This window comes from Battus philenor, unplaced genomic scaffold, assembly GCF_028537555.1.
Source record: "Battus philenor isolate CCGP_79_NKW_IND1 unplaced genomic scaffold, ilBatPhil1.0.hap1 SCAF_7, whole genome shotgun sequence".
In the NCBI taxonomy this organism is placed as follows: domain Eukaryota; kingdom Metazoa; phylum Arthropoda; class Insecta; order Lepidoptera; family Papilionidae; genus Battus; species Battus philenor.
The window spans coordinates 9,934,415-9,960,863 of NW_027181737.1; the positions used below are offsets into that span (position 1 = coordinate 9,934,415).

Consider the following 26,449-nt stretch of genomic DNA (forward strand, 5'->3'; position numbering starts at 1 on the left):
ATACCGTTCACAAATGTTAAACATTCCAATTTTCATTACAACAATGTACATGAATAAAATAAATTGTTAATTTTTGTTTCATAAATTATTTATTTCCATCAAATGTAAAAGATACAAATTTTGCGTCATTCAAACGGATTGACGTAGGAAAAATTTTAAATAGCTTATTAATTTAAACTTTATTTAAATGACTAATTACATATTACTGTCATATTCAATTTATCTTTCGTATGATAATAAAGACCAGAATCGCGGTGAATTGCAAATACGAAGTAAAAAAATTACAATAATATAAACCACTTTGAGTAACTAATATTGATCGTCTTCAATTGACACCCACACTTACTCTTTAAGGAGAAATAATGGCCTTATCATAAAAAGTCTGCTTTTATTTATTTTTTTCTCTTTACAGTTTCATACTACAAAAACAAAACACAAAAAACACCGTGTTTGTATTAGCCACTAAGAGCCATATGTAAAATAATGCATTTGGTCTAACAAACAATTAGTCCAATAATAATAAGTTTTTGTTAACTCAACTATTAATTGTGGTCATCGTAACTGAAACAAAATAATGCTTACACACAACAGTTCTTAGGCAATAATCTTCCGCAGTAGTACTTACTAAAATAGCCTTCTGCAAAACAAGCCTACATATTTCGGATTGCCATAATTAAACCATGTGCTGAACATTAATATTTTCGTTAAACTACCCACGTGTTAAACTAACCACTTTTCACTGCAATATCTAACTAAATATGTATATAACATAATCGAAGCAATAAACTCGTCTTCACTATGTAGATAAATATAATGAAGTCCATTACGAGATACCTGCGAAAATGTGTATACAGTGCCATCTTCCAGCGTGTCAGCGCAGGCGCACCTGAAGCGGAGCACACGGGGAGTCAAGTTTAAGGCGCGTGAAGCGATGTGATAAAAGAGCGCGAGATCAACGCGCGCCGCCAGTACCGATTCCACCTCCATGTCGCGCAGGCGCAATTCGCGACCGAACCCTTAATTCGCGCACTTCGCTCGCACACGCAACCACAGCGCCACATTAGTTTTCACAGACTGCACAGGATACTAGATGTCCACGGTCGGGTAGTGACTGTGCTACTTGGTGGCTACCTTCAAGAGAGGAAACACATCTAACAATCTCATACGTTCACAGGTAAGACAATAATGATTCTATAATTATGAAATCTCTGTGCGTCCTATGAATCATGTGACGAAGGGAAAGACAACTAAAACTATTTCAATCTTTTATCGTTTTCATACTTGTATCAAAAGAAATCGATATTATTACAAATAAATAGAAGTATTCCTGATGAAAATTTTATTTCTTATATAAAAGTATATGTGTGTTTATAGTGTAATACAACACAGTACTGAATATACATATGTTTATTTGTATGTTCTAGTATAATAGACAAAGCGTTTAGAAATACTATACATATTAAATATCTCTATTTAATATGTATAGTAAATATAAAAATAAAAAAATTGCCAAAAAAAAATCAATGTCCACTAAAATCAATAAATTTTAATGTAAAAAAATGTGTAATAATATGTACGAAACAGATTTTTATTACATCAATATTAATGATTAAAACACGAAACCTCGAAGATTGTGGTTTTATTGAAAATTAGCAATTTACATATTTTCAAGATAATATCCTTCTGATTAATGACTATGACGAAATTTTCTAAAAGGCCTTTCCATAGAACATTGAACACTCACACAAATTGATAAAAGGTCAATCGCCACAAGATGGTGTTCGTCTATGTACCTTACAGAAATCATTATAAAATAGAAACAACATGTTAACTCAAGGATACTCGATTTTACTTGTTATACTTCCGCGAGTTGTAAATTGATCATGTCCAAGTATATAGCAATCGACACAGAACATTTGTCAACATCGACACTTGTCTTGTGTTTGCAAAACCAGTCGCTCCATATCATGAATTCGTTTCGTACTCGACTTCCTTCAGAAGTGGAATGGTCGTTACTAATGCTTAATAGTAGAAAACGTGCAATAAACGCAACCGTCTAAGAAAGGAGCTCGGTTTTGAAGCCAAGGATCCACCAAGGCGTTCTGAAGACGTTAGTATGCTTGACGCGTGTAGCGGCGCAAAGCGGTGGACGTGTGACGTAAGGTCACCTCGAGTGGCCACTGACATGACACGAGATTAACTTGCGTCTACTATCACCAAAGACGTTATCGTATTTTTTTGGAGAATTAATAAATTATCAACGAAATAACAACGTAAAATAATGTACACGAAATACTACTGCAAAAATATTAAAAAACAACGGCACGTAAATTATCTAAAGAATTTGTCTCTCCGTTACGGATAGCGTTTTCAAGGTACGATATAATATGGTACGTTGAGACTTTTGTAAAAAGACATAAAATTTTAATGAAATTTAATTTAAAGTACTAAATCTGAATTTTTTAAATCCACTTAATATTCTTTAAATGAAAACATTTATTACTATAGTTACAAGAAACTCACTAGAGTATTTTAATTATTGATAAAAAAAGAAATAATTTACTTTAATTAGGCCTTTTGTCTTTTACACACGTCATGTACAATATTAATTTGTCTGCGAAGAAAATTATTGCACTAATTGCTTCATAAACAAAGATAAACTGACAATATTATTATAATAAGCCTATCAAACGAAATGATAACCAAACGTGTTTAATTTTTTTTTTGTCTGTCTACGTTAGTCTATGGATGCGTAATACATCAACTTGCACATTATCAACCCTGTTGAATTTTTCAACCTAAGAATATTGGAAGTTTTCATCGCACCGTTGAAAAGAAACATCATTACTTAATAATCATTTTATACTCATAAATAATGTAATAACTAAATCATTATGATCGTAACCGTGACTCAAAACCTTTTGATATTCTCAAGAGCATGATCACGATATAATATATGTTATTGGCTCGAACACAATCTTAGTAAATAAAATTAACATGAAGGTTAATTAGCTTTATAAGAAAACTAAACAAAAATCCTTGAAATTAGTACGTTATTAGCAAAAATTCTAACCTCATAAATAACTTCTCTTTGGTAACTTAAATTTCCATTTTGTACGCGTTATTTGGTACGGTCCTGGTGATCATATATATATTCAATAAGTTGATATTGATTCGCCACTTTTTTGGCCTAAACAACCGGTTTTCTCAATGCCAATATAATTTCAATCAGTATGGAATACTACGTTTCCAATTAGCCTGTTTTGTCACCATACGAATAATTTCCGCTAGCTTATTCATATATTTAAATTATATGCCATATTAATGTTTAACCAACAAAGAATTTTACATTTATAAATTAAGTTGCCTATAATATTTTATGATGATCAAGAGATGTGACAAAATGAATGTCTCAGGTGAATTTTTAAATTCGAAAATTTTATCTCAGAGATCCATGAGGTAGTTATCTTTTTTACCAGTTATTTAAGTACTTCTAAGTGTTAAAATTATTTTTGCCAGACTTTGCAAGGGCAAAATATAAAAAAATACAAAGAAACGTTTAATTGACATATAGAACATAAGTAACTTCCATTGCGACACCGCAAGCTATCAATATCCATTTACTGTGTAAAAGACCTTCATTTTGATAAATGTGAGGTGACCAACTCGAAGACATTAAGCAAGGATAGTCATTTTATGGTGTATGATGTTAGGAAGCACGTCCAATTTGACCTCGCAAGTTCGACCAACGCCTGTAAATGTTTACATTTGTACCACCACAACTTGCGATGTCTACCTGCGGCGCAACGACCACTGATTAGTTGCAAAATGGTCACCGCCGAATTGAGTTCAGGGTCGGGCGTGTTGCCTCCGGGTATTGCGCAAGTACCGCCAGAATGCAGTCGCTCCGCCAACAATAAACATCGGACCGCGCCTCTGTACCGACCATGAAGTCAGCCTCACTCAGCTACGTGGTGCGAAGCGATCAAGACTAAGCAAGGCACTTCACATCGCTTAAACATGAATAAAAAGCTAATAGCTAGTAATTACATACTACCTTTTTACAAGGGTATATTTCCACAGCTTGAATCAAAATCGTGCCATGTTATTTTAAATATTGTTTTGGCCAAAGTTAACAAATATATTTACGTATACAAAAAAGTCCCATAACTTTACTACATAACTTACTATTGATCATTTAATCTATTATTGGTAGTTGAGTTTCTTGTTCAAATTATTACAGTTATTAAATTAATTACATCAAATATTTAAATGAAACATCTCTTGATTTTACACATAAACCTCATTTATAATATAACAAAGTCACAGTAAATATAAAACAAAAACTAACGTAACACCAACGCAATATCGTTACGAAAATATGTAAGTGGGTAAATTTTAAATATTGCTGCATTTTGGTAAGGTTACGATGAGAATGAATAAATTCTACGCGATAAAAAATTTGCAAATTAATGTTTAACAGGTTCTTTCGCTGCGACAATAATACTTTTGAATTATTCATTAGTTCATATTATAATCCACAAAGGACCGTTAACAGTGACCACTTGTGTATCTCACGAGAAGATGTCAGAAAAGCCTATACACGCTTAGCGCGTGGAGGTGAGTTACTACCCGAACACGTTTTCGTTCCTTCTTGATGACGAAGAAAATAATAGCCAGGGTTGTCGAAATTGCGTATATTTAAATATATTATAAACAATGACTATTTACAATTTACGACTCGAAGGCAGCATCTACGTCACTTATGACGACCGAATTAAAATCGTCATTCAATTTGAATTCTTAACGCACATGTATAATTTGAATCAAAAGCATTACAATGCTGTAATGGCCAGCAATACGGATCGTATACACTACAAGTCCAATTAGCTGAAAAATAGAATCAGATACAGCTCCCCCATAATGACATCCTTCAACTCAATGCTATAAGAGTTCCAAAGGCATCTTAATTTGAAAAGAGTTTACAATAAACTCAAAAGGATTCCAGTCGCTTTTTTGATAATCATTCATGGAATGTATAATAAAACCTTACGGATTTGCCTACAGAGAAATTACTAGTGCTAACTTGATGGATATTTCTATTCTTCTAATAATTATTAATCTTCTTATCCACATAAACTTGAATGTCATAATTATACATCGACTGTTTATCGATATAACACAAAACATTTCTCTAGCTCTCGATAGCAGCAGCAGCAAACGTATATAAGTAGCCTAAATAAAAAAAAATCTTACTAAAAATGTATTTTAATTAAAAATTAAATTAAAAATCTTGATGATATCATTTCAAATAATAACCCAGAACAATATGAACTAAATTAATCAGAGCCGCGATACATGGAACGATATGAACTCGGATGCAATAAGTGTTTAACGCCCACAAAGATATGACTATTTAGCGTGATTAATAATGCCTCACTGAATTACGGAATCGAGACTACTGTATCCATTGTCTCGTAATGCGAGGCACCATTCGAAGCTGTATACTTCATTCTTTTATTCTGGAAAAACATTCGTATTATTGTTTCCATGAATCGATCAAGTTTTAACAGCAAATACTCGTTTCATTTAAGATAGAGCATAGATATGTAAAACACACTGCTGATATAATTACTGCTTTACTTGCGACACATAATCCGTCACTGCCAGTTACTGGTTATTTCGATAAATAACGTTCAATCATTTCGATCTTGTCTATTTAAAATTGAAATATTCTAACCAGCGATGTTATTTATAAGAAAATCCGTAACTGTAGCTCAGTTGCGCGGTTTAACTGTTCAAGCATCTGTTTAATAAATGAATGATTTTTATCTATGTTAACCATTCAGATATACTTACACTTCGAAAAACGAGACTGTACAGAGCTGTCATTTTTGTGGAAACCAATAAAACTAAGAACCATAAGTACAATTTGGTATGAAGTATTTAAAATATCAGTCTAGGACATTGAGAAATGCGCATTTGAGTGGATATTTATTAGTTAATTTTTTTTTTATAATTACTTGTTTAAACATTTGTGAATTTTTTAAACTGACCTTCACATATTTATACTTCATTCTTTCATCTGCCTGTAATTTCTTTGAATATTATAAACAAATAATTGTAAGTTTTCATTATGATTGTGATACGTTTTAAAACTAACTAAAGTGTAATTAGTTTTAAAACTTTTTTACTAACCTCTTTCTTTATGTATACTGTAATAAATTGATTAAATACTACTTTCACGAGAGAATCAGCGGCTTCATACGCAGCTCCGCTTCGTTACATTCATTGAAAGTTCTTTTCAATTACAAAACAGATTTTTTGACGTTGAATAGCGTGCAAACACGCGTTGTTTCATTGCCAATGCCGATACGATAGTAAAACATGTACGCAAAAATGACTGTCAGTATTGTTTAGTACGTTGAATGTTTATATAATTTTTAAGAACAATCCCATTACATATTTATTAATATAAAACGTAACACAAACACATTACGGCACAGAAATGAATAGCAATGCCATGAAAATCAGCGTCGGTGAATGGTCACCAGTTCTGGTTACGAGTACCATGGTATTCTAGATATCGTGAACTCTGCGCCGCAATAATATCTCTATTCTTCAGAAAATTTAAATCACGCTTCTCAAAAATTTTCCACCCTTGAATTTTGACTTGCTACGTTATTTTAAAGTAAGACAGTGTGAATGGCTCAAATTACAGAAGATGCTCCACGTTATTATAGACAAAACCCTTTTTGAAATCATCCCTAACAATATTCAGAACTGCCAAGTAATACCAAGTAAATATTTATGATGAGAGAGAATTAGAGTAACATGAAATTGAAAAATGTCATCACCTAAGGTTTTCTATATATTAACTTTTCATTTTCAAATTGTCACATACGTACATATATAAACATAATACCCCTGGTAATTCAACGTAATTCAAACTAATATGTGTAAATAACACAACAGTGCCTTTTTAAGATATTATTTTCCTCAATCACATGTATCTCCTAAGGTAATCAATTAGCTGCTAATTACACCCTAACTACTTACCTCACACATCCCAATATCCCGGAAGAAATCTTTTATATCATCATATTAATCTCATTTGATCGCAATTATTAGTGGCACAAACTTCCGCATGAACCTTTTTTATTTATTTATATTATTTACTTTTATAGTCATAACCTTGTATGTACCGGTAGATGTTAAGGTATTTTAAAGCAGGAAAAACATAATGAACGTGTTTGTCTGCTTAAAATCATTTACAGAATTTAATATAATCACTGAATTTTGAAAGGCTTCGCATATTTGTTTTAATTGTTAAAAAAGCGTGAAGGTCACAACTTTAAAAAAAATTGGAGCGAGATTTACGGCAGAGTCCACATGACTTAAAAAAATGGCTTTGTTTTGCGTAGCGTATTGTAGTGCGTAGAGTAGTTAGTATAATAAATACTGAGAAATTATTATATTATTATTTATACATTCTTGCTGATAATTACTCGATTCTACTAAAAGATATAACAACACGTGTTGCGTGCATTAATAACTGTTGATATTAACATAATTTATTTCTTGCTCTTGCAGTAGCAAGTGCAATGAATACCTGCACACAATATAATGCGAGCTAGTGTAGACTAATGCGGATTATCAGTCCAAAGAAAAACATATCACAGCCGTAGGACACTGTCGGCGATATCAATATGATTTTCCATTTACTTGATTTTCAGTTGGTAATACATTCTAAGAAACATTTTTATATCAATACGATATAGTTTTTTAAAAGGAATTTAATTATATGAACCTTTATTTCAAACATTCAAACGCATATATGCTAATGATTTTAAGGTATACCTAAAAAGGATGATATTAAAAAAGGGTAACCAGTGAGTTAAAAAATGGGAAACGTATTTTTATGCAGAGAAGCCTTATAATATTGTTGTAAATAATATATAAACGCTATTATACTAATAATGTATAATAGGAATAACAAACTTTTTATAATCATTAATTACAATATATTCTTATTACGTTGGTTAAAAATTATGATTAAAACATAGAATTTGATCTTGATCTTTTATTTATAAACGACGGGCGAGCTGGAGTTAGGCGTCAGGGACATCGGCGGAATGTCAATAGCACTTGGGCTTCCCCTATAGCCAACTTCATACATTCGCAAGTAATGACTCATTGAACATGGAATAAATAATGCTACATTGCCATAAAAAACATTACAGCAAAAATAATTTACGATGAAGTTCTGTAATTATGCAAACGGCAAAACATTTTTAAAATATGCAATTAATTGAGATGATGAATATAGGATTCCTTTTGACGGGGTTAAAGGAATTGGCATAATGTTGTTCTACGTTTGAAATCGACAACATTTTCCACAATTTACGCCCGAAGGTTATATATATATATATATATATATATATATATATATATATATATATATATATATATTTATATTTATATATATATATATATATATATATATATATATATATATTACCTTTAATATACAAATATTCAAGAATGTTTTAACGTTCCAATAATTTTATCTATTTTACCTATTGATAAATCTGATACACGTAATGCGCCAAAATAAATAATTAAAACAACTACCTTGAGTAAAATAAGCGTTGAGTAAGCCCTTCAAAATCTATCATTTACACTTACAATCAATCACTGAAAATTATATTAATAAATATTAAAAAACTAAGATGATAGTTAGTTCATGGTCAGAACATATAAAATATAGTTTACTTACTAACTAAACTAAAGTCTAATTGTCGTACAGTTTAATTTCTTACTTAGTTGTTGTGGACAGTGTTGAAAATGGTAATTGAAATAAGGAAGGATTGAAAATACATAACGTGGCAATTGATTGTAACCGACAAAAAGCCTAAAATAGCTATTTTTCAAATCTCGTTTGTATTAAATCTTGATACAAAATTACACATACAAATAAATTTCAAATATTTATTACATAGCCACGACATGTACATAACTAATGGAACTGACGGTATGTATTCGTTTTGTTATTTTTTAATCTGTCAGTTGAAAATATTGTTGTAATTTATTGGTTAGTATTCAGTAAACCTTCGCAGTAATTATCGTTTTTGACCTTCACATCAAGTTAAAAACAAGTCTTTGTTTTAATAATGATTAAGTTTCCTTCTCGTAACATTGTGATACTCTATCTATATCGATGGTTCTAGATTTAAGTGTAAAGGTTTTTATTTATAACTAATTACGAAAAAATAATGATATCTTCCTAAATATATGAAGCTTTTGGTTTGAAGCCTAGGCTTTAAAAATCGTATGTTAAGATGTTTACGTTGTTGCGACCGTTATATATTTACAACCATTAAACTTTTTAACAACGGACCTCAATCGGCATAATAATCAAGAGGTTTTTGATTTTGGTTTTGATAAAATATTTTGAACGTTCCAACATCGTATAAAGGGATAGATTATGGTACGTCGAATTAAGTGGCACATACTTTAAGCCCGAAACAGTTTGGATATGTTCCACAAAACAGCACTAAAGACGCTCTCTACGATCTAATTGAGGACATTCGTGGAGATATCAGATCAAAGAGGACTATCATCTTAGTATCGCTCGATATTAAGGGGGCATTAGACTGCACATAGTGGTCTGCCATCAGACACCAACTGATCCGTCGTGGATGCCCAGCCAAGATCTTTCGCCTGATCTTGGACTATCTCTGCGAACGAAACGTGGATGGAAGATATAGCAGAGTTCATTGCAAGATGCCAACCTTCAAAGGACCCAAGAATTGATATATGTTATATTAATATATGCGCAGGCTTTTGATGTGTTGTCTGTGTGATTCATGTGTTCTCTGAAATGAACGCGAGGTCTATCGAGGCCCTTGCCAATGAAATACTGGCACGTGTGCTTAAATGGGGATATCTAAACAAGCTATGCTTTGCCTCCATAAAACGAGCGCTCATTGCTGTAATGGTCATTACCAAAAACATGAAGGTTATACCACCCCACCATCACATGGGGGGCAAGGTGATAAGCTTTGTTACAAAACACGTGATACTTGGTCTGACGATTGATGACCTACTACCATACAAGCCATACGTGTAACAAGTATGGCGAAAGGCCACGAACATCTATGGCCAATTGCCATCTGCGGCGAGGACCTCATGGGGTCTAAACTTGGAGGTCACTAGGGCTATACACCTCGCAGTCGCTGAGCCAACAGTACTGTACGCGGCAAAGTCGTGACGGGGCAACAGAAAGACTGAGAATCTGTAATGCCCTGGACGCGGTGCAAAGACGATTTACTCGTAAGATTTCCAAAGCTTATTGCACGGCTGGTCAGTCGCATTGCAACCGATAGTGCTACTGGAGCTGAAAGCTTTCGTGGTCGCCAAGCTATACCAGCACAGGAGGGGTTGCAACATTGATTATGTAACAAAAAGCTCCAAGAATGACTAAGTTTTCTGGAAATGCCTCATCCCACGACATCGCCTGTGGTATACCTTGGAGGCCTCCAAGACCCATTAATGGTTAGTCAGGTGGACTGGGAGCGTAGGGGGCCCCAAATCACTAACGGAAATAAAAATCAGAGTAGGGTCGGTTCCGGTACCTCGTATAGGCCGAGCGGCCTATAGGTACGTGCAAGAAAACTCAAACTTGAGGATTACTGCTCCGTCTACCAGGCCGAATTGTGCGCTATATCGCTGGGATGTACTTAAGACTCGAGACCGAGAAATCCAGATTCTCAGCGATTCCAGGTCCCCTGCTAAAAAATCAAACTTCCTGTCATACGATTGCGTTCGATATATGTACAAAACTAGCGGAGACGGCAGGTTTTGGAAAATTTGTTAAACTTTGGTGGGTAAAAGCTCACGTGGGATTGAAAGGGGATGAGCGGGCCGACGGACTAACGAAACAAGCAGCCGTGAAATTAAAGACTAAATCGGTCTTGAGCGCGGTTCGTATTTCGCACGCTAAACACCTGCTTAGACAGGGGACGCTTGAAGTCTGACAGAAAAATTACACAAGGTGTTCCTACCAGGCGTCCGGGCATGCTATAAGCCCGTTCACTCCAAACCAAACCCAAATGTTAACGGAATACAGAGCACTGCACCTATTGGAGGACTGCCCGAAGTAGGGACGTGACATATACGATTTGGAATCAGTGACGAAACGGAGTTTAGACCTAGGCGCACTACTGGGGGCCCTCTCGGAGGAGGCGTTTAATAGACAAATTAACAGATACAAGTCCAGCGGCGGCTGTGACCGGCTTGGTGAAAAATTAACCGGCAGCATAATAGATTAAAAATAAAAGCTAAGTTAAATTAATAATCATAATTCAAAACAAAAATAAATAAAAATAGCAGTGTACAGAAAGCTACCTATTTTATTTACTACCTATTTCATTAATAAAATGTAAAGAAAGTGAACTTGCTGAAATAAATATTATCCTAAGATTATCAGACTCTGCTGCTAGGCCGTAAAAGTACGAAGGTGTGATAAAAACAACATCGCATAGTTTAAGTTTTTCAGTTTCGCAAAATTTCAGTTGCCTCGAAAAGAAAATCACTGTCCGATTTTGGAAACATTATATCAACCAATGATGTACATTATATTCAAAACCACACAAAGTACAATTAAGCAAATCTGATTTGTTTGATGGTATATGTTCAAATCTCAACCTTAAGATTTACAAAATGTCTGGTATTCTCCTTAAAATCGACAAACTACAATATATAAAGAGGCTCTGGTTGTAATGTCTTATACCAAATGCCCTTAACTTTAGATGTCTCATAGAAAAGTTGTTTAAATAATGCTTTAGCATAACCTATTTAAGAAATTTCTATAGTAAATTTTATACATAACCAATTTAGGCAACTATAGTAGGTATCCACAATATTCAAATTTATTAACAAAATATCGAATACGCCACTTACGCGTAGCCATATGAACACTGGGTCAAAATATCGTGTCATGGCCTTTTCGATTGACAGACCTTCTTCGCATTCCTTTACTGTGCCTATTCAATAAAACATCTTTACAGAACAATATTTTTCAAAATCAAAATTTGTTAAAACTGACTATTGGTTTTAATATACAATTTAGGATGAAAACAATGGATAAAACAAATTTTCAATAATTTTTTGTATTAACATTAGCGAGTTAACAGTTGGCATCTACGGTCTCTTTCTTATAAGATTACACATATGTTGTGTACACGTTATAATATTGGCGATTTTTCTACTGTTACCAAATTAGAACGAAAACATATTTAATATATCTTGTCATCTAAAATTTTCATCTTTTGCAATCATTTTGAAAACGGTGTTATACAGCTCGGACATTGCGTGTATTTTATTTATAAATTATAATATTGATATTGATTAATAGATTACAACATTTCCTTTTTATATATCTTGTTCATATGTATTTTAATTACAAAATGTTTTATAATAAACACTAAAAGCGAAAATGCATATTTAAATAAAGGTTGTGTAATAGGTAAAAAGACAAAATTTTCTCAGTTTTAGCTGCAAAAAATCGTTTTAATCAAGGAAAGACTCAGAGTTGACCATTGATCTATTTGCGAAGACCGTTTATAATCCTTCCTATAATATGACGTAATGATAAAATATGTACGTTTGTTGTCTTCGTTTAATAGACGCCGCTTCCCTTTATGAAAAAGTCACCGTTGCCAAGTCTGTCGTAGATTGGTCATATGCACACATACATATACTTTTGTAGAATAAAATTAATACTAAAAATAAAATAATGTAATCCATAATATTTACATCACTTTCAGCAATAATATTACACATTGATTTATTGATATAAACTAAACCACAATTATGTATTATACATTACACATCTCAAGTCGAACTATATATAATATTTGTAAAACAATTTCGCCGACCACCATTCCAGTGACAAAGCTTACGATGTTCGTAAAATATTCGAAAGAAGTCTTCGTGACAATACTTGTTTTAATTGAAATAATTAAATATGTAACAAAATTCTGTTCATATCTAACCTACTAAATGTTTAAAACTTCGAGACGGTGTGCTAATATATTTTGTATTAGTTAATGTTTAAAATAACCTTTAACACTAAAAAGGAAAAAAATAACCTGTGTAAATATACATTTAAAATAAAATAGTCTTCTACGTAACATTTAAACTATTTTATCAAAGTATATTTCAAACAGAGTAATTATAAGCACATGTTCCGACCTTTTCATGTGACAAACAAGGCGTCCAGGTGCACTGCCAGTTTACACGATCAACTCGTAACATAAACAAATGAAGTGCCCATGAAAATATTTTTACATAATTACGCGCAACAAAAAGTGTTCTTTGTAAGTATTTTCTGCAGAGTAAACACTCCTAACTAAACTTAAAATTACTAACATAGTAGATATAATAGTAATGAGAATTATATAAAAATTAAATAAACATTTCAAAGCCATGCCTTTTCATATACTCCATCTGTGCTATAAAATTATGTATTTTTATAATTTGGACTCTCTTCCAATGCTGCTAAAATTTAAAATTGAAATGCATGAGAAATATAATACGAACATACAAAAAAATATGGTGTAAGCAAAACATGAAAATGATTGCAAGCATTTTTTGCTTTGTAATGTGTTTAATATAATTTAATTGTGTTTTAATATAAGTAACAAGCAGATTTATTACAAAGCGCTTATATGTTGTTCTAAGTGTAATCCTGGTTCTATATTAATTCAGGATTTTGTGCAAATGGTCCTTTTAGCGCTAAAGGGATCTTATTGGATCGCATTGGAACTAAAAGTCTCGCCATCGGTGTTGCCGCCTCGTTGTCAGTACAGTTCACCATTACATAACCCGACGTGCAGCCAATGACCTACTTAGCCGATTGCTGCACCTAAAGACAAGAGCAAAACTAAAACATCGTAACATTATATTTGCCTTGGAATACACCCTTAGCTGCGTTATAATAATGATATTACTTTAGTACAAACATTCATAATCAACGGAGGCTTAATTTTCTTACGTTAAATGTTGTAACTCGTAGTCATTCTAGATACGACGCAACCTACTTGCAAAACTACTCCTACGAATGATATCACCTTATCAGTGAAAAAACACGTGATGCTATTGAATAGCAATAAAACTAAAGCAAACATCTTCATTTCATTACTATTACAAAAAACGTTAAGGAAAAATTTTCTTAATAATCTTGAATCGTTTTATTTAACCTTTAATTTTTTCCTTTAGTTTCCTGATTCTATCGTAACGGTGAAGGTAAAATGTCTTAATTGGAACAAATATAATTACCACTTCTTAGCTTGAGTTTGTGCAATCAAGATTTAAAGATAATGTTTAAAATTGCGTTAAATAGCAATGTGTTAATTAAATAACATAAGCCTTTCATTAAATCAATCTAATCAAATTGGATGTGCCTAATCACAATTATCTCATGAGTAATTCATAAACAAATCGATAAGATGAGATATCGATTAATGCATGTACGCCTATTATTTCCTGCTGACATGCGAGACGTGAAATAACGCTCTGTAAAAACACGAATTTAAATGTATAAAAGCACGTAGTAAAGGTGATATGTTATAAAATTATATAGTTATTAAGTCAGTAACCTTTAGCCGGTTGATAAACATATAGTTCATTTCGCAAATTATCAAAACAAAACTAATAGTAAATAAACAATAAACTCGGGGGACGTTAACGACTAATTAACGCTGACATCTTAAGCAAAGCCGTAAGACTGTTACTTTAGTCAGTTCTTAAGGTGATGCTTTATGAAGGAAATCGCGTACAAAACCTTACACAGATACTGTGTCAATTAGTGAACGGTTGCAGGTTCCTAAACACGCTATTCAAGATCGGAATATGGTGAGTAATGAATATAGTGAATAGAGCAGTGAAAAGCAAGCCTTGAATTGACCCGAAAGCGAAATTTGTGGAAGCGTTTTGCGCTCCCGCGGTCTGCAAACTAAATTCTATAGATCTAATGTCGGTTTCTAGTTCTACTACTATCCTCCAATATAAAACACAAGCGTGTCTTTTTCCTGCCAAAAGGAGCCCTATAATCTTGGTCCCCACTTATCTTATTACTTAACTTCTGAACGCTCTCGGTTGGTGGGAATAAAAAGTAAGAACTATTTATTTTCAACGCTATTTTAAAATATGATTTTAGAAGCCTGCTATTACTACCTCAAAAAGGTCAACCAAATAGTCAATACAAATGACACTGCGGTTAGTAAACAAGCTTTATATTAAAGTCAGTAGATATATTCATAAAGCAAAAACGCGGAATTAAAAAAAAAACAGTATTTCGCCGCTTAAAAAGTTATTACTAAATTAAATAATAATGTCTAAGGTGTACCTACAGAAGTAACACGACTATACTCTAATCAATGTTTTAGTTTATCTGATAAATTAATAATTGTTTAAATACCACTAATCGCTCATTTATCGCTCTTATAATGTATTTAAAAAAACCGACAGAGCTATCAGTTAAATTGTAATCTGACAGTGTCTTGTACTTACAATTACAAAAGATATTTTAAATATATGTTTTGATTGATGATTTCATAAGAATTCATAAAAAAATAGTAACTGAATACTAATTACCAAGTAAACGAATAATTATTTTTTTTGAGTCCAGCGTGTGCTTAAAAATTAACAATTAACAAAAACTTATTGAACTAAAATTGTTTAGCCTTCATGTCAAAAACTATATTCGTTATTATTTCACATATGAATTTACATTATGATGATAAACAGCACATTAAAAAATATTATGTCCGATCCTTTATGTCCGATCTTACTTCAATTTTAATGTCAACCAACAAAACATTTATATTTGTCTATCTTTCATTTATATACGAAAGATTTAAAATATTCTGTGGTAACAGTAAAACATAAAATATTTATTGTCATTGAGTATCTGTCTACAATTTATGTAAATGTAGCAATAGTGAACTCTTCATTTCATTCTTTCTACGATTGGAACACGAAAATATTATTTTTACTATTATACATTGCTTGTATTTATTAAATAACACTTAAATTTTTCAACACTATAATATGTAATAACATTTAAATAAAAAATCCGTTGTTTTAACATAAGATACCGGCTGGTCCCTGTATAGTCTGTATTTAAAGTAATAAGAGTAGCGACGTGACATACTTACAAATTTTTAGCATTCGAAGTTGACGTCTGTTCGGCGACAAGTATTTTATGAATAAAACCAGATGACAGTTATAATTCTGCTTTTTAAAGAAAACTCATGATCATTAACAAAAGATGTATTAAACGCACGAATTTAAGACGATATAATTATTTTATTCCATTAAATAAAAACAGGTACCTTATCTCTTATCTCATCCCGCCTTGAAAAAGTAACATCATATTTGGAGACTGAAAGACTACATGTAATATTTTGTTATTATTTCAGAAATCTAACATTATGGCGCTAATTCTACAATATATAAATGACATGCACATATTTATGGACAAACATGGAGGTAAGTTTTAGTAAATTTTTATACTAAATTTTTAAAATAGTTTAAATGTTTAATTAATTATTCATGCCTTAATATATTTTATCAAATTACTTTTACCTAAGCCCTTTCTTAATTTTATTGTGTTAGGAAGATTATAGGCATGTTGATCTACGGATAATAAAATAATGCTACATAATTTAAAAAAAAGACAGTGAAGATTCTTATAATTTAAACAGGTCAGAGCCAGTTAATTAACCAAACCTTTCCGATTTAAATGTTAATTATTATTTGCTTCTCTTAGTAATTATTGTACATATTATATTTAATTCATTGCAAAATGAATTATGCAACTAACACGCTGTGCTATCAGGATGTCATGAATGAACTATAATGTTCATGAGTTCATTTCAAAATATAATTTCCTCGTAGCCTAGTTACAATTAGATTAACCAACATATAACACTTAATATTGTCTTTTTCAGATCCTCGGACAAATCCATGGTTCCTGATGAGTTCACCTTTTCCTACTTTATTTATTTGTCTAAGCTATGTTTTTCTAGTCAAGGTATGTTGATTTAATTCACCAGCATATGTAAGCCATAATTAAACATTGTTCACTCATTATGAATCTCCTTGTATTTTATTGAAAATTAACCAAGGCAATATTTTATATGCCATATTGACTTTAATAAAATCAAGAATATAGTTTTATAAAATTAATTACAATGTACTTAAGTTAAAAATACATATTTTATTACATTGTAATGTTAATGTGTTAAAAAGACTGGTATATTATTTACATAGAGCTTGACTTGCCAAAAGTAATAATTTCTGAATAGTATAATCAAAAAAAATTCTAAGATGAAATGGTACTAGATATATGGAAGGTGGTTATATCAAATCAGAGTTTTTTTTTTATTATTTGGCTTGCAGTAGTTAAACACTATAAAATATTTAATTTCTGAGTTAAAATAGCTAACCACTATCAACATCTTTCTCTTCTCAGGTTTTAGGGCCCCGATTTATGGAAAATAGAAAACCCTATGAATTAAAAAATGTATTAATAATATACAATTTCCTTCAAGTACTGTTCAGTGCATGGTTGTTTTATGAGGTAAGATACAAATATTTTATTGAATAAGGAATAAGCACAGTATAATATTAGGATATAGTTTTCACTGTCTTTAATATTTACTACAAGTCCAATTAGTTAAAGTCAAAGCTAATTTTAATCTCTTTATCAGCCAGTAGTTCATATGGTGTAGTGACTATACCATACTCACTATTAGCTGTTTGTTTTAACAATATTGAGACTTTACTAGTATGGTAAAAGACAATCTACATTTTTAACAATTACTCTTATTAATAGATATAATATTCTTTTGCTCAATACTACTGAACTTTATTTTCCGTTAAAAGAACAGCTAAGACTTAAAATTGATATTAATTTAGGGGGGGTTGATTCCTGACATAGCATTTGTTTAATTGTGTAATATTATTATGCATGTATTTTATGAAGGAAGAAATAATGTGTGTGTTTTTGCATATTGGTAATTACCCATTACCACGAACCATGTGTGATCTACAGACCTGTGCACAAATTAATTTTGAATACCTAATATTAACAGCAAAAAACATAAAAAAACTTTTTCTAATATGATCTTTATTTATTGACACTTAAGTAAAGTCATTGTTAATTCCAGCTACTCTTTTAGAGTAATTCAAATATTATAAGTCTTAATCCAATAATTTTAAACCATTAAAATGCCATGTATTTAATTTATTGTGTGAAATTATTCATCTAACATAAAATGTAACCTCCTATCACTCAATATTTTGTTATTTTACATTGAATTTAAATACTGAAAATAAAAGATTTTGACTCAGTTAAATACAATTTTAATTTTTAAATTTAAATGATTTTTAACATTAAAACGTACTTGTCAAATCAAATGGTGTGTACTAATTGAAAATAGACAGAACCAAAGTGTTGATCAATTGGACAGGAAATTATTATGTGGTATGAAGACATTTTAAATGACTTTTTTATTAAAATTATGCACTATCGTTAAGAATAGTAACTATGGACACTAATTGACAAATTATGGAAATAATCATGATTTTTAAAATGGTATGTATTTTATAATGCAATAAAAATATCATTTCTTACCTGATACTTGTTAATTTTTTACAATTTTATAATAATGTGTAAAGTTTATTGCTTAACATGTTATTTATGTTCTTTCTTGAATATACTTTGTTACTTAAGTCTTAATTTATTTCTAGTATCTTCTAGCAATAAGAATGTAATATTTTCGAGTATTTTTATAGAAGGAACTTAAAATAAAACTTTGGTCTATTAAGTAATGTTGATTAATATTGTTTTAATAATAAAACCAGAGCTTGATGGGGGGCTGGCTGAAGTATTACAGCTTACGATGCCAACCAGTTGACTACTCTGACAATCCTGTAGCTACTAGAGTAAGTGAAGGAAACGTGTACCATATCCTCCCATGGTGGTACAAAAACAAAACTGACTAACCGGAGTTCATTGTAAATAGACATTCATCATATTATGTTTTTCAGGACTCCTGTACATATAATTACAAATACAGGGTTAAGGTTATAAATTAAAAGTATTAGCATATAAGGCGTACTTACGTTATTATTTTTTATTTATAAGTTATTTTACTAACACTTGTATGTTATAAAAAATATATGTCGAGCGTAAACGAAATGTATCAACCCTAACAGATAGATACAACATCAAATATGAATATTGTAGCACATTAGCCGGAATATGGTGACTAACACTATATATTTACTGCAACCACGAAAGCATGCGGCGAAATGCTCGCTGTAAAAATATACATGTAACACATGGCCAGGTGTCGGCATATTGTTTCAGATCGGTGCAGCTGGCTGGTTCACAGGCAGGTATAACTTTCACTGTCAGCCGGTCGACCACTCCAAACATCCACAAACAATGAGGGTGAATTATTAGTTCCGTTATTACTCTGTCGAACCCTTAAAGATCTCAGTCTCACCTTTGAACTTATTGCTTTAATCATTTTGTTAGTAACTTTGATAGGGCTGCCACCCAAATATTTCCTAAATTGCTTGCACACGTATCAAGATGATTTACGAAAACATAATTAAAATATGAAATTAATTTTTTTAATATTGGTGTCAGGCCTATATGTGTTATCTTTTGTACCCTACGTACGGTGCGAACAAAATGTTTTGAACTCATGTTACCGTGACGAATATTTTGTATTTTTTTTTGTAGGCACGCTAAAGAATATGTTTAAAATTTATTTGACTTAGTCCATTAAAATACCTTATCAGCGCTAGTATAACAATGTTTTTTTTACTTCATTATAGTGTTTTAATTGAAATAATTTTAATGGATTAAATTAATTTGGTTTTAAAGATAAGATCTTAGACAATCTGTATATAAAAAAGTATTAATATGGAATTGCCGAATGTCCATCAATATTGCTTTATTATATTATCGGAATGAAAAAGCTTTAAATTCATCACATTAACATTACTCTCTATTAACCTACATTAAATTTTAAAACCTCTTGCTTGCTTCATTCACGTAATGGCGGCTTTTTAATAATAGTAAGTGTATGGTGCCATTACTACATCTAAATGTGGCTTATGAGAAATTTGTAAAGGAAGTGCGCAGTTTTTTCTTTCAAATAAAATAACAAAGAAGTCTAGTGAACACGGCTTTCTACGTAGACTGTGTTTGCTTTATATTTTTGTGTTAAGTATAATACATTAATTTTTAATATTGTAGTTTTTTCAAAATTTAAAACTTTTCTTTTGCCTAAATTAATTATTTTTTAATAATAGATACAAGTAAATTAAAAAAATATTAACTAATTTGTATTGTTTTTGTTGTAAATAACTATAAATATGAAAATTTCCTGTTCAAAGCTATAACTTTTTCTATAATTTTTCAGATGGTACATGCCTGTTGGTGGTATTATTTTTCAAAGTTTACGGAATTTTTTGATACGGTTAGTTTTAATTTGTATGCCACATTTTATTTACCAGCTGATAATTGAATATTAAAAACAGTTTGCATTTTCCAGATCTTCTTTGTCCTAAGAAAGAAATTTGATCATGTCTCTACTCTTCACGTTATTCACCACGGAGTCATGCCCATGTCCGTGTGGTTTGGAGTCAAATTTACTCCGGGAGGTCACTCGACGTTCTTTGGTCTGCTCAACACATTCGTGCACATCATTATGTACACTTACTATATGTTAGCCGCTATGGGACCTCAGATGAGGAAATATTTGTGGTGGAAGAGATACCTTACCACTCTTCAAATGGTAAGTATTTTTTATTGTAAAATATTAATTTGATCTAATTAGGGTAATTGGAACGAAATAACATTTCATCACAAATAATTTTGTAATAATATTGAAAAGTTATTCACTGTTATTTTTGGAAAATGCAAGCGCAGCGTGGGCCGTCCACCTATAAACGTGGACAGACGACCTCATAAAAGTCGTCCAAAGTCGCTAGATTCACGTCGTTTCCAACTGGTCTGATTGAAAATCTATGGAATAGGCTTGTATCCTTCAGTGGCCGTCTTACGGATGTAATTATCAAATAACGTCTTAGAAAATATGTAATTATTAACTAAGCTTTATGATTAATAGCAAATAACGGATGTAAAACAAGCAGCTACCGCTATATGTTACTAGAAATCGGTGTCTTTTATTTGTTTGTTCGCATAGCTTGTTCGTCTTTTTCACAGTTATACAATATGGAGTTATTTTAAATATTGACACTAGGTTCTGCGCAAACAGTTGCGTCATATTGTATAGGTTACATAATTTTCCACCTACGTTGAAAAATAATATGAACACTAGATATTTTAAGAGCTTATATTAAGTTACACGTGTAAAGCGTACGACTTGTAAGGTCGTTAACCTAATAATGAAACATAAAATTATTTGATGTTTATTTATATATTCTGATGATATGTAAAAACATTTCTAGAATGTTCTCAAATATTTAGTGTGTGTAGCCATAAACAAATACATGTATACACATGTACAAATATATAAGTAAGTTGTAGATATAGTACCTAGTTAGGTATAGGTTTTATCGTGTAATGTATCGTCCTAAGTGATAAAATTTGGCCCACGCCCGTAATCCAAACCTGTGTATCGTGTACCTTTATTTTTGCGTGCACATGCGTATATATTTCCATATAGTCTGCTTGTACGTAAACAACTACGAGTATATGTGGTCGTAGTCGTGCAACAAAGTGCACCGCCCGCCAGCCCACTGATAAATTCGCATGCGGCAAACAATGCGAATTACACGACTACCACCGTTAAATCACTCAACACGTGTTTCACCCCCCCACGGGGCATCTTCAGGAGTTATGTTACACCGTTACATTAGTGCCAAACAGAGTATAATTTCGAAAAACTATATGTGTACAAAACTTTGTGCACACTAGAATCAAGCACGTGAAGGGCATTGTTATTCATTCCGGAAAATCCAGGATCGATACGTACAAAATCAAGATCACATCGTAAATGGTAATGGTTCTATTATCAAATTCTAAAAAGAACATCCGAAGGTTATTCCATTCTCGTATAAGGTCTTAAAGTAATTTTATTAACTCGTTGTGAAATCGTTTATTTATACTGACCTACATACATATAGACAACGCCTTATTTTTATCAGTTGATTCGGGCGATACGGAAGATATGATATCTGCCATGTCTCCTTAATAATCAAAGTAAATAATGATCGGTCACTAAAGGTGAATTTATTTTTAACGTAATAAATTTTTAAAAAGTATATTTAGCTATTTAAAGCTACTCTGTCGCTCTAAAACTATGTTATCGTCATCATTGTCATCTCAGCCGATAGACGCCCACTGCAAAACATAGTAGAGTCGATGACTGCTCTTGCGCTGCCCGCATCTAGCGACTTCCCACGATCCTGACTATGTCCGCTGAATAGTGTGCCTACACAATAGGGCTACTATGGGTGTATGAGAGGTCCCAAAAAACAAAGGCCATTAAAAATAGAAAATAGCGGGCCTATCCACGCCGTTTCTTACCGCTCGTCGTCGCCACTCAAGTCACACAAGCTATGTTAAAGAAACTGTTAATAAACATGTGTGATCCATTTTCACGAGAGACAAGTGAAATGGTGATTATTCGATAAGCGAAACTTGTTAAGTAATTCGCGCTACGATCAAGTGACGAAAGCTAACTACGAGATGTGTATGACTTTTTAAACCAGCGTAGAACGTCTAAACTAGCTTTGGAGTTACCGGCGGTTGGAACAATATCCATCAGGCGGCCACATCTCCCAAACATATTTGAAATCGCAAACCCACAAACCCATACACATAAATGGCGCAAAATAACGACCTACCACTATAATGACGATGGATCAGATTGCATCCGACTTAGCCGTATTCTAAGTGGAGCTCCCACTTATGTGATGAAAGTACTCAGCAGCCACCTAATCCGGTGGGACGTCTAACGCTCCGAGTCGAAGTTCCCAAAGGTCACGTTGAGCTTAGCTAATTTCAAACAAAGTCTATTAACAATTATTGCAAGCTATTATTATCTATCATTTATATGTATTACAGACATGCACAGCATTTATATGGCGTTCGTCATCAAACGTTATTTATAATTATAGTTGAGAAAAAGAATTAAAATGTAATAAAAAACACAAATAACTTAGGCACAATTTCTATTAAAAACTAAGTCAAAGATACTAAAAATTACCATTAAAATTGGAATTATCGTAAAACTTACATTGCCAATTACAATTATATTTTTTATTGCCATTGAGCTATCATAGAATATGTCCAAGTCCAGGGCTATATGTCAAGTATTGTAAGTGGACGAGCGTGTTTCTTTTTAAGTTTTAAATCAAGACCATTTTTATAGTTTATTTATTAGTTTTCTGTTATTTTTAAATTTTGTGGTGGCCTATGGATAAATAGCCGAAATGATGATGCAACAGAACTTAAGTCAGAATTATTTGCATAATCATATCAGTCGGTCTACCTAGTGGAGTTCCTACCCACTATTTAAATACCGCCTTTCAATTATAGGATTTTTATTAAAACGCTTGAGACTTTACTGAGATGGTTGTTACTCGTGATCGTTTTCAGGTGCAGTTCATCGGCATCATGGCGCACGCTTTCCAGCTGCTGTTCATCGAGTGCGACTACCCGCGCGCCTTCGTCTGGTGGATCGGCATGCACGCCGTCATGTTCTTCTTCCTCTTCAAAGATTTCTACAACCAGTCTTACTCAAAACCAAAGGTAAGGAAAAACCTATAAGGAAATATAAATTCTATGTATCTGCATCAATAAATCTTCCCTCTCTCCGATATACCTAACCTTATGCCAGGGGCCGCTTGCGGCTCGTGGGGTTTTTGTGGTTACAGTAAATCGTTCATTTGTTCATGTAAATATTTTTCACCCTCGTGGTGTCCGGGACCACCAGAGACTGACACCACTTCCGCTTTTACTGCGATGTCTCACTGTGACGGTACCGTGCTCAGATAAAAAAGGGGAAGAAATATTTTCAATTGGCCGTAAGACAAAGCGCTTTATCAGGCGGCAGTGAAGTAACCTGACATCTTCCTTGGTATTTAAAGCTCCAGGCGTCTACAGGAGCCCTGAGTAAATAGCCATAAAATCCTTGAAACCCACCAATTAAAAGTTTACCGAGTAAACTCTCCTTATGAAAGTATCACGAATCTCATCAATGAGGATTACGACGAAGTGGTGGAATCAACTCAATAATTTTTTTATAACTTATTAACACGTGACTTGTATAAAACAATGTTAAATTACGAGCGATATATCCGCTGATAGTTATTTAATTCTGTCTGTAACCATTGCGAAAATTGTTGACCTTGACTAGCACGTGTTTGTGGTCCCTTTCAAAAAATATTTAGAACCAACTATCCTAGATAAACCTTAAAAGGCCTATGACTTGTAGTGGGCGTCTATCAGTTGACGTGAAGATGTAATCTTACCTGAACCTATTGCTCTGATTTCTCAGGTGCGGGCGAAGTCACCACAGCCGGTACAGACGGAGATAAAGGAAGTGTACAAAAACGGTTCGTTTAAGAATGGCTACACGAACGGTCACACGAACGGCAGCGCGGGTCCGTTCGTGCGTGCACGCACTGTACTGCCCGCGGGCAACTGACCACGACCTGTGACTCTCGGTGACGGATGCAAGGGTAACCCACCCATTCGTGACAGTGAACCTCGTATAGTGTTACCTCTCGTGTAGTGTACACGACTTCCGAACAATGACTCGGAGTTGAATGTGGACCAAAGTTCATGTAATTGTTGATTATAAGATAACAATGCCCAACAAAAACTATGACAACCATAATGTTACCAATATAATCATATTTCTGCTACCTATAATACAGTTTACAAACTACTACTACTGTTACCACATTTTTGGGTTGTAAGAACTTTTTTTTTTTTTAAATAACGAAAAATCTTTGTATACATGTACTGAAGATATACACTTTTAATAATTTTAAAACAAGATAATTATATCTTACGAGCCTGTGCTTTCACTGTTAAGAATTACATCTCTGAGACACCACCTAAGCCAAGTGCATGGCGGTTATCATACAAAAATGTTCATTCAGTATACAGTTGTGAAAATTAATATTAATATTGTAACCGAGCTTTGGGCATCTGTCTTATTATCCCGGAGACAGCGGACTGGTTGTCTCTAGCATCGCCTGATGTCTTATTTTTCTCACAAGGAGGATTATGAGAACCTTGCGCGGACAAAGACATCGCCGCTCTCTTGCTGCGACGTTAACTGTTAGCACTAAATGTGATTTTACCTAGTATGTATATAATAGAAGGTATAAATGGTGTAAATTTCATTTTATCAATACAAATTTACTTAGATTTTATGACCGCATAGCGTTTTGTACTTTTATGACATGTATATTATTTTAAATAAAACTGAGAAGACAATACTTATCAGTTCTGTTGGTAAAGGTGCTTTTTAATGTTACAGTATTTGTAAAGTTAGCACCATGTTTGCCACGGTTATGAAAATTAATAAAAAAAATACTATTAGAAATTTTTAAAAATTGCAGAGATGTAAAACATATAATGCAGTTAATTGCGCATAACTTTTGTTTACAATGTATATTATTGTTGGTATTAAAATGATTATGGAATTACATTTTAAATTAATTTTAGTTGGTAAGCCTGTGTGCACATTGCAAATAGAGCCAATGCCAATCAGGAGACAGTGTTTATATTATTTTATTTTACTTGCACGCGTTTAAAAATCAATGTTCATCCAAATATAATAATTTAATATAAATTCATTTAATTATTTCCGTTGGCGTTATATGTAATGCATATTGGCCTCTTTGGTGTGTATACAGTGTACAGTATTTCACTTATTTCTCATGAAATGTTAATAAGTAATACTGTTTCAATGCAATTTAGATAATTGTCGCTATAAAGGTTGTGTTGGTTATTTATTTTGTTCATATTTATATTTTATTTGTTTAAATATTTACTATGAGACCACTTTGGTCTGGTCTGTATGGTGCAATAATAAAACTCTGCCTATAAGGCGATGCATGCGGCGCATTATACTTACGAATTCTTACCATAGTAAAATATACATTTTTAATAAACATCAGTATTTACAATCATTTATAAACCTGCTCGACTTTAATTAAATTATTTATTTCATTTACAGTTGCACAATTATTGTATTTTAAATTTATAATAAACTCATGTTTTGATTGTATTTAAACTTTATAACCGATTTGGCAAACTTTGTTTTGTACAGTTAAAAATTCGAATTGTAAATATGTTAATATGAAATTTATTGCA

General features: G+C 32.3%; 1 protein-coding gene across 3 annotated transcripts; it reads left to right on the plus strand.

Moving 5' to 3' along the window:
* Nucleotides 1-959: 959 nt before the first annotated feature.
* Nucleotides 960-25,055, plus strand: LOC137931309 (very long chain fatty acid elongase AAEL008004). Of its 3 annotated transcripts, none has more exons than XM_068774763.1 (9): nt 960-1,174; nt 16,488-16,557; nt 17,019-17,101; nt 17,543-17,650; nt 18,937-19,017; nt 20,511-20,567; nt 20,643-20,885; nt 23,717-23,869; nt 24,618-25,055. In XM_068774763.1, the coding sequence occupies exons 2-9, from the start codon at nt 16,500-16,502 to the stop codon at nt 24,765-24,767; spliced, it is 933 nt and encodes a 310-aa protein (XP_068630864.1). In that variant the 5' UTR covers nt 960-1,174; nt 16,488-16,499; the 3' UTR covers nt 24,768-25,055. The 3 variants fall into 3 exon arrangements, with proteins under 3 accessions (XP_068630864.1, XP_068630862.1, XP_068630863.1); XM_068774761.1 differs by lacking the exon at nt 18,937-19,017 and adding an exon at nt 19,445-19,528; XM_068774762.1 differs by lacking the exons at nt 960-1,174; nt 18,937-19,017 and adding exons at nt 16,248-16,396; nt 19,445-19,528.
* The last annotated feature ends 1,394 nt before the right edge of the window (nt 25,056-26,449 follow it).